This window comes from Hyalella azteca, unplaced genomic scaffold, assembly GCF_000764305.2.
Source record: "Hyalella azteca isolate HAZT.00-mixed unplaced genomic scaffold, Hazt_2.0.2 contig5174, whole genome shotgun sequence".
NCBI classification, from domain to species: domain Eukaryota; kingdom Metazoa; phylum Arthropoda; class Malacostraca; order Amphipoda; family Hyalellidae; genus Hyalella; species Hyalella azteca.
In genome coordinates this window covers 232,863-243,334 of record NW_025935373.1, presented here as the reverse complement: position 1 = coordinate 243,334, position 10,472 = coordinate 232,863, and the positions used below count along the sequence as shown (strand labels likewise).

The window sequence follows — 10,472 nt, the reverse complement described above, 5'->3', positions numbered from 1 at the left end:
GACCTTAGGCCTATCAAATGAGGAAACCTGGAGCCCGTGAGGCGCACGTTGCGGGACTACGCGTTCCAGCAGCAACTGGATAACTAAATTATATGGTTCTTTAATTATTAATTAATGTTAAATTCCCGCCAAGAAAACCTTAGTGCTGGGACAAAAGAGACAATATTAAACCGGGGTTTAAATTAATAATGATAGTAATCCCAATAACGGATTTAATTATACTTCGAATTCAATACTAAGTTATATGTTTCTTTAATTATTAATTAATGTTAAATTCCAGCCAAGAAAACATTAGTGCTGGGACAAAATTAAACCGGGGTTTAAACTAAACTAATAATGATACCAATCCCAATAACGGATTTAATTATATTTCAAATTCAAATAAACTAGCGCGCCAAGTTCAGTGCCAGTGCCCAAGGGAGGGCGTGGCCTGGGTGCGCCCTATATAAGAGGCACAAGTGCCCTCAGCGGTCAGTCGCTTACCTACCCTTCTCTCTTTCGGGAGTCCTAGACAACCATAGCTACAAAATTTTCAGTCATGAAGGTAATTCACGAATTACAATTGTTATATATTTGTTCGTGCAAGAGTTTGGGCTAACAGATTTTTTTTTAACGGGCGAGCTAAGGAAATTTTCGCTGTTAATTTTGCAGTGCCGCTTGTCGAGTGCTGTCGTGCTGAATAAAATGATTGTTTAGAATGAGAGTGAGTTGCCAAATTTGTGATGAATGCTGCGATCAGTGAATTATCTTCTTAGTGATTATATAAACAATTTTTTTAAGCTGGATAAATTCTTGTACTATGTAAACTACTTTAAAATTATTGTACTATGAATTCTACTCTTTCTTGTACCATGATAAATTCTTGTACTATGTTAACTTTCAACAATTTGAACTTACGGCCATAACACGGCTAATTGACGAGAACATAACTCAAGTCTTTATAGCGAGTGATCGAGAAGAGACCTGCTACTTTTTGCATTAAAAAGATTGAATTATTTGCTGGTAATTGCAAATTTGTAATAAAGAAACATATTTTGATTATCTTTCACAATATTTTAAAAGACATTTATCGTGTTTAAGAAATTCGAAATTTAATTTTATTTTTTATTTGAATTTAGCCTGCTGTACAAATTTAACACGAAATTAAATTTAAACTGAAATTCGATTAAAATTCTATGAATCTGCACGCACAGGTATTCGTCAAGCTCTATTTCTACATTATTACATAATTTAAGATAATTTTCATTTGATACACAAATTATCTGTCAATTAGCTTTTCAACATTCATGGAAAACTCAAAGGATTATCGCTTCGTGAAACTGCCAGCAGGACTAAATTCCTGAGGGCAAGTGGGGTCAGTGGAAAAATTTCCTTCAACGATCCTTGCTGTGCCATAGCGAGCATTACAGCAGTCAACCCTCAGATCCATATAACAATCTGCAAAGCGTTGCAACCCACTACTAATGCCATTATGAGCCGAAACTTTCATCGGATTGGCCAAGCAATTAATTTAATTGGAGAGATCGGGCACGTTGGGGCCCCTGCAGACATACATAGCGATGTATATGTATATATTGAATGGACCTCTTCTGAAAAGACTCACGCTAAATGTCAAGGAAAAGAATCAGAACAAAAACGAAATGGGTCTCCCGTCGCGTCGTGAGCAAGGCGTGGTGGCCATACTATTTATATTTATTGTTATGGCGTGCGCTCGAGCCACTACCACTAAATTGCATGGTTATAAAACGGGAGCCGGTATACAAATTATAACAGTGTTACAAATTGTAATTCTTTCACTGAAAGCTTATTTGAAAGCCTGACCGTGCGTTTATGTCTAATACTCGGGTATTACAGAAGCAAGTACGTAAAACAAAATTGGAGCTGGCATCTCTAAGCATTTGCTCAACCTTAGGATGACTTCAATAACTCTCAAATCCCTTCTCGAAATAATTTCTAAACTTTTAGCCGTGAAACATAAATTAGTGATCCTCTCAAGTATAAATTTCATGAATGAGGCTCTAGCAATTAACATGACCTATATAATACTATTCTCTTGTCACGTATGCTGTTACCGACGTATCGATGTAGCAGTCAAGCAACTTTTCGCTCCGCTCTGTTTAACTCGTAGTCTAAGTTAACCCAAGATCGCAAAGAACGCAACAATGTGATGCTTGCAATAGAGGCCTTATGTAATGATGTGTCTCAATGCTATGGCTAAGTTACGAGCAGATCTGGTCGATATTCACGTCGAAGGCGGTCTGTTTATCTTCGCGATCAATTCAAGCTAGGAACTTGCAAACTTTTTTACCGAATGATCATTAGTTGCGATGAAAAATTCCACGTAACCGTGGCATGAAATTTTGAAATTTCATGCTCTATATTAGAGGCCCAAACGCGTTCTATTTCATAGGCCAGTGAAACAAAGGAAATCAACACTGAATATTAACTACAATTTTCAGGGCAAAATAGTAAGCTTCGACCTTGACTCAATCTAAAAAATCTGATCTTGAATTTACAGGTCAAGTGGGAAAAAAAAGCCGACTAACACTGTTTCAACTATGATGTGATGATACAGATAACGTAAGAACTGATGCCCGCACGCATGGCTGTTATCTGGCCTGAGTTTCAGTGCAAGTCGTTTATTTTTCAGAAGCGAAATGAAAATTGAGGAGTGCACGCATCTGATATTCTTAGACGTGATGTAGTTCAGTTCATCTCTGAAGCTACAAAGAACTCTGATTCCTTGGTAGCCTATAATTAGTTATTATATATGAGGCAATTCAAAAACATTTTTACTGTTTCAGCGTTTAAAACTTATTTTTTTAGTATCAATATGAAGAATCAAGGATCATTTATCTCATTTTAATTCGCTGTTAATTTCTTAACACTGCCGAAAAATATAATATCCATTATTTTTCTCAGCGAAAAATTACGATTTCTTTACTTAGTAATTAATTTGATCTCACGTTATTAACGATTGGTTAATAACAAAAGCCTTAGAATTGTTTAAAATATTTTTCATTCCAAAGTTAAAAAGAACAGAATTCACATTCTGTCGAGAAAATAATGAGAAATGCGTAACCCATCAAAATTTTGTATGCATCTGCAACCTGCATACTGAATTTTTCTGTTGATAGGTTGAATAGCATTTTTTGATATCTTGAATGCATCGAACGCACCCTAAACCTAAAAATCGTCTCGAAAATACTTAAAAAATATACTCGAATTTGCTGTGTTTTCGCTTAACATAGTGCAACGCTAATACATTACTCGTTTCGTTTCACAACTATCAAAGCTGTTAATCAGTAACAGTGAGATGACAAATCATTAATTCAAAATGGAAAGTAGTCTCAACGTTTAATATAACTTAATCGAGACAAACCATACTCAAAGCTAACGCAGAGGTTGTCCTTGACACTGAATTGCTTTTGTATCTAAGACGAGGTCACGTAGGGTAGGATCAGGGAGCCACTAACCTGACTCTGTTTTTACGGGTCAAACCTCGTAAGTTTGTGCCACAACAGGGGCCATACTTTCAAAATTCGCTAAGTGAACGTAAGTACTTACGCTCTATTTTCTTGTCTATGATTGGTGGATTTTGCTAGAAAGGCCGTCAATGATTGGCCGATGAACTTACGATCTCTTAATTTTTTTGAAAGTATAGGCCCTGCTCAGCAGGAGTTGTGACTGCACTTGAGTCCTATGACCTATTCCTCACATCCATGGGTCAGGCTACAGGCATGGCGGTATTTTAATCGAGAGCACTTCTGAAAAGTGAGGGCGGTATTTTAATCGAGAGCACTTCTAAATAGTGAGGGCGGTATTTTAATCGAGAGCACTTCTGAAAAGTGAGCGCGGTATTTTAATCGAGAGCACTTCTGAATAGTGAGCGCGGTATTTTAATCGAGAGCACTTCTGAATAGGGAGGGCGGTATTTTAATCGTGAGCACTTCTGAAAAGTGAGGGCGGTATTTTAATCGAGAGCACTTCTGAATAGTGAGGCCGAGCAGCTCATATCATGGCTATCATGCGTACCTGACACTCTCTTGGATATTTGGTAGGGTTTCAATTTTAATTATACTCATTGTATTGAAATGTACCTTCTGAATTTTCTATAGAATGTTGGTCTCTGGGTATTGTAATGAAAATACTACTTTGTTTAACCATACTGCACTAAACTGTTTCTTATCATTTTCCCAGGCCTATATGTTTCCTCCTGAACCTTCACTTCGAGTTTTTTTTTTACTACTTCCGAGCAAGCTTTTTGAATATTTGTAACTATATAATCAGCTGCGATCGATGCAAGAACTTTGCAGTGTTTGCGGCAGTAATGCTTAGCGAGGTTGCGGGTCGCTCAACCTCTTGACGACAGACCTGCGCTCGCTTTCAAGCACAGCTCTTGCGTAGCAAGTGTTGCTATTTTCGGGCGTTGATATGCACACTCGACCATAAGGCAACAAAAAATCTTCTTTTATTTTTTAATAAGCCATGGCTTAGTTTAATCCTGGCTTATTTCTGTTTACTCCTGGACTGAAGGTGTTTTAATTATAGTCTTGTGATTCAATCTATTTTTTGGAATCCAATTTTATTACTCATTCACTCTGTAACGGGCTCAATAGTGACTTTTGAATATAATGACTCATTTCAGCTTAGCCTACGCTCTTCGTTTATCATTCAAACACAAAAGAATTTGTATGTGCAATTAAAAAAATCTAGTGCGGAAATTTTTTGTGCCTGGGCCCAACCCTGCAATGAAAGTTAACCTTGCTGGGAGGCAGGCAGCACGCGCGTCTCGGTCAACTTCCTTCAATAATATTCTTGCCTGACCGACCGACACCTCAATGGCTCCTGATATTGAGGCTCGATCACATAAAAATTACGTAAAATATCGTAAGCTTGTTGTAACACCGCTGGAGGGTCTTGTCATTCGAGCAAACAAATGATGAAGCTCATAAATTAGTCTCCAATTTCTTCAATAAACGTTGAAGATAACAACTTCACATCGTAATCCCAATTATTACTGTGATCACATTTTTTTCAAATAATTTCCTACTTAATAGAGTCCTAAAAAATAGAGAGTCGTCCTACTATTAGAGTTCAATAAAGTTTACTCCACGTAGAACTGAAACCGTTTTTCTATGACTCGCAACTCATGAATATAAGTTAGAATCTTGCATTATTGCCACTTATTAATACTTAATGTACTCAAATCATGTCGCGTCGAAAAATTATTAATGTTGTGTCGGACTGAAATTGTGTACTGCATATTCATATGTAATCTTTTATTTACTGAAATTAAAAACTTGAAATCTCGTAACTAACAGTTGTGGAAATTCAACTGCTCGTGCATTAATACCTCAACATCTTAAAGTCGCACCACGATAACGAAATGAATGCTGCTCATTCTTACTTAACGCCTGGGTATCAATGGTATCAGTAATTCAAGGTAACAGCTGGTATCCGCAGCTGCTTCTCACAAACAAAATCAACCAAAACCGGAGGGCAAATTTGTTGCAGTCAACGAAATTTCACTCGGTCAAAACTTTGCATAACAATGATTAAGCTGTCAAATATGTCACTAAAAATACTTTGGTGGAGATTTAGCAACGAGTCTAAGTAAAAGTTTTCATAGTTCATGCCAATATGTACTTGTGCTACCACTCACACTAGCTTTATTACATACAATTTGAGCATTACAATATTAGTGAGCACGGTTATAAGTAAAAATTATTCGGGAGGCCTGTCATGTTTTAAAGCAGATGAAAACAATTGAATTATGAAGACAATCCAGAGTTGAAGAGGCCCTTATAAAAACTAATATTCTTGAGTACATGATACAATAATAATTTGACATAATTCAACAACTAATCAGTTCCATGAGCTAAAGAATGAAATAATATCCCCTGCATCACGAGTGAACACAGCTCCACTCTATGCAGTCTTGACCCAGGGCGATTGCTATTGTGCTGTAGAACAGACCGCCCTGCTTCCTTACACGGGTCCGACATTCATCATAATGGGCTGACAACAGCCATGCCCAAATTACTGAGATAATAATCTAGATACTATTTTTGTATCGCCATCGACACGACCAATTGAAGCGCGTGCTCAAGACGAAATCCAACTTGGACATCGTGAACGCCAAGAATTTCATGAACGGCATCAACAATAAAAGTTATAAATAAAAAGAAAATTATATCAATAATGTAGATTGTCACGGCAAGGGAATAAGTCAAATTAGACGTTGAATCTTCCTGAGTTCTCGGAATCTCACAAAGACATTACTAGCGAATTTCCCATCTCGCCTAAAAGCAATAAATGTAGAAACATTTCCTCTCCATACAAATACTTATCCTGGTGGGTTGTCATTGCGCTGAAAACAACTACCCCGCCCTAAGGGTACGCACACAGTGAAAGCAGGTTGCCAGCGTGCTGGTTACCTGCTCAGGCTGGCGCCTGAAACCATAGAATACAGAAGCCTATTCGTACAGGTTTTCACTGTGAACACTTACATTATTAACCTATGTTCATTCTTGTGGCAGTTGGAGCAGGTTGCCCGCGCCGGCAAATCTGCTTTCACTGTGTGCGTACCCTAAAAGAGCTGTTTCTTTCTCTGCTGTGCAGTTCGTGAGAGCGTCGACGCTGGTGTGTTTGGTGGCAGCTTGCTTTGCCGTGCCTGCTGACTTCGGCGCGCGGGAGGGCAAACTCAAGCCAACGCAGCTGCTCAGGAGCTACAAGGGATTCGTCAACGACTTCTACAGGAAGAACGACGCCTATAGGTCAATATGAATGTTTATATTTCGTGCTATGTTCTATTAATTTGTGATAACGATTTCTATATTGAAAATTAATAATCCAATACAAATCCATGTTTAAACCAGAAATTTATTGTTGATTCAAATATTGGGACCGTTTTGAGCAATCAACGCAGCATTTGGTATCAATAGATGACTTTGCCTAGTTTTAAATGGTCACCATCAATTAAATTAAAACGATATAAGAATATTCATGAACTTCGTTTAGCTGTTATTATTACTATATGTAAAATTTCAAATTCCCTGCAGACTGGAGTACAACGTGGGTGACAGCGCCCGCTTCGAAGAGCGCACAGACTCAGGCGAGGTGTCAGGCACCTACGCATTCGTAGCTCCCGAAGGCGATGAATACGAATTTAAATATCAAGCAAACGACGAAGGCTTCAAGGTGGAGGGCGACGCTCTGCCCGAGGCTCCCGAGGAAACCGACGACGTGAAGGCAGCTCGGGCGGCTTTCTTCGATGCTTACGAAAAACAATTGGAATTAGCAGGTTCAGGTGAAGACTCAGAAGAAGATGACGACGAAGAATCATCAGAGGAATCAGACGAAAATGATGACGACAATGAGGAATCTTCAGAAGAAGATGATGACGATGATGATGAAGAGGAAGAAGTGAAACAAGTTCCAGAAGTGAACGTCCGAGGTGGAAGTCGAGGATTCGGAAGGCGTCGTGTTGAAAGTCCAGTTTCTCGACCAGTTGTTCGAACTGTACCTTCATTCTTCAGAGCTCCTAGCCAGTACAGAAGGCAGTCATAAATTGCGATCAAACTTAACAATCTCACCTATGAGACTCTAGATTAAAATAATACATCAATTTTTCATCAATATTGGAAAATATCAGAATAATCAAAACCACTGACTTCAGAGTTAGTCTTAGATAGAAAGTAACTCTTCAACCAACGCATACCATTTATTTAGTTTTTATTTTAATTGGCATTTTTTTAATGTGAGTTCTGAAAGCCATAACAAAAGTCGTTATGTAGCAACGAATGGCTCCATGAAGTTACCAGCGATACAAAAAATAAAAAGATTCACAAGCACAAGACGCTGCCGCCTTGTGCAACAAAGTCATAAGCGCCGCAGAATCTAAGTAGGCAAGGATTATTGCGTTTTAATTTTAAAAGTTTAGATTTCGAAACCACTCGTAGCGCCTTCATTCATCGTCATGGTTCTTTTCTCGAGCGAACGAATAGCAGTAGAACGAACGAAAAATTGAATGAGAATATCGATCGATTTGTGTTCGAAAACGATTAATTTTAAGGAGGCTTATTTTTCTGTCTGAATGATCATGCCTTGGATATGACTGTTTCTGACATCTCTTCTATTATTTATTTCGCATATATGTTTGATTCAACCATTATTCATATGCAAGAAAAATTATCTTATGATCTAATATTTCGCAGTATTATCTTCATCATCGGATGACCTACCAGAATTGTTGTTGGGAAGATTTTGGCATAATGCGAATATCTCCGGTAAACAATTAAAAATATGCTTATCAACCAAATAATTGTTTTATGAACTAAATGTAATCAGGCTAATAATGAGCAATCCTGATTTTTCCCAAAAATTTCAGATACTTCTTATTTTCATTCATTCTATTTTTTCTCTTTTATCTTTTCAATTCTCTTCCTCGATTTATTTAATTACTGTGCCAGCAATTTATTCGCTTAAGTATCACTTATTTCCAGTGAACGATCGGTAAGGGAAGTCGATTTGTTGCTATAACTTGTGAGTTAGAGGCTATCGAATTTCCCTGCTCATGAGGGGATTTTCTTCAGTTTCGTGTATATATATAATCTTAAGATAAATAACTCGTTGTTGTTACAGCAATCAAGTCCTCATGCTCTTGCTGACCAACTGGAAATATGTGTGTGTGTGTTCGTGTAGATATCGTAGATTGTGTTCTATGTGTTTTGAATGAAAATAAATTATTTATTTCAAAGTTAACATCGTTTCAGTGCCCGCCTCACTACATACGAGTATGTGTTTTAAAATAGAAATTTTCTATTAATAACATCACCGCATCCCACTCCGCCCACAAAAAATTAAAAGGATGAAAACGCTGTGCATCACAATTTGAAAACCGTTACATAGTTCTGTTATAAATGGTATTGTAGAAGTTCCGGAGGTAGAAAGTCGGAACTTCCAAGATTAAAATTAATTAAGTACACGTACACCAAGGTTAAGGAAAGGCTAAGATACGACTGAAGGTGTAGGAGAAGTTTATTGGATGACTACAAGGTACAAAACAGCTATGACAAATTTAACACCAGAATGAACTGTTTCTTAGGTGGTTTGATTCAAGAAGTCAGGCGGGATGTTGCTACAATATCATATCATAGTTCTGATTTGATACCATTTATTTCCCATTGAATTCAAGTGATAAGTTAATTTTTCTTTTGAAAGTGCTAATATCATCTGGTTGGTTAAATAGCAAGGTAACCAAGTATAATAATTTTAAAAGCAACAGAAAACACTGAACAATGAAAATAAAGTGATTATTTTAAATTGGCTCTTCTTTGCCTCTAAATTCCTAATCCATTTGCTTGCGCATCTGTGACATTCACTCCAATCATACTGCACCACTTTTTTTCCCTCTAGGGTCATTTAGTTTTTGTTGAGTGAAGTTTCCTGATTCCATCAAGCACAGTATTGGCATCGAGACCCGTCAATTATCATCTTCTTATAGGGGATGATGAGATATGTTTGAGAATTTACGCAGTTTGAGTTGCTTGGAGACTTCTGTTTAATTGACCAGTGTGCAATTTAACATGCAACAGCCCTGTTTGAGTAACGTACTATTAATTTTCGACGTTACAACGAATTTTTATTTTTCTTTCCCTTATTGTACCGAACACTAAGGTTGAAAAAGGTCCTGCTAACTAAGGTTACAAAATTGCAAACAATAATATCTTAATTTGTTATACTCGACTCGAAAAACATATTTTAAAAATATTTTTTTATGAAGACCATGATTAGGAGAGCTTGCGGTAAAAGTTTTCTTCGGTTAAACAAAAATAAAGTAAAAATTTTACATGCTGTTCAAATTGAACTTTTTCATGTATGGCGTCTGACTGTAATATTTCAGTACGACAATTGATTGCTTCCGCTAAAATTCATAAATGATGCAGTCATTCATTACCGATGTTTTTGAAAACTTTGAAATTAGGGTTATTTACTTAATATATCACATTGTTATTAAATAATCGCATTCAGCTCTTTCTAATCGATCCGAATTATTTTAAATCCCAAAAGAATTTTTCATAAATAGAATTTACTATCGTAGATAAGCCTGAATCTTCCAGCAAATTCATCGGATTATATTTAAGTCTCTACTTAAGATTGCCCAAATTATTGATAAATAATAATATCTAACAATAATAAACCTCCTTGACCGCATCGATCAAGTTACCCTTTGACATTCTCGCAAAGTTAACAAAGTTCATAAAAACATATAACCTACAGGAACACATGATATCGTGGGACGTGAATAAGTATAATAATTATTTATATGACATTTAACACAGTGTGATCGACAAATAAATTACACTAATCCTTGTTTTTGAACACCATCGTCCGAGAAATTTATGTATGTTTAAGAATTTAAATTTTTTGAGTGACTCATTATGAGAAGTAAAATGTTTGAAATAAAA

At 36.8% G+C, this 10,472-nt stretch overlaps 1 protein-coding gene across 1 annotated transcript; it reads left to right on the top strand.

The window, feature by feature from the left end:
• The first annotated feature begins 484 nt into the window (after positions 1 to 484).
• LOC108671670 (nucleolin) lies at positions 485 to 8,766 on the top strand. Its single transcript, XM_018159241.2, has 3 exons — positions 485 to 544; positions 6,625 to 6,779; positions 7,065 to 8,766. The coding sequence occupies exons 1-3, from the start codon at positions 539 to 541 to the stop codon at positions 7,570 to 7,572; spliced, it is 669 nt and encodes a 222-aa protein (XP_018014730.1). The 5' UTR covers positions 485 to 538; the 3' UTR covers positions 7,573 to 8,766.
• The last annotated feature ends 1,706 nt before the right edge of the window (positions 8,767 to 10,472 follow it).

What these genes read in the sequence shown, in the direction of transcription:
- LOC108671670 (XM_018159241.2), top strand. An exon ending in AGGAAGAACGACGCCTATAG is followed by an intron (nt 6,780 to 7,064) that starts GTCAATATGAAT and finishes AATTCCCTGCAG; the next exon opens with ACTGGAGTACAACGTGGGTG.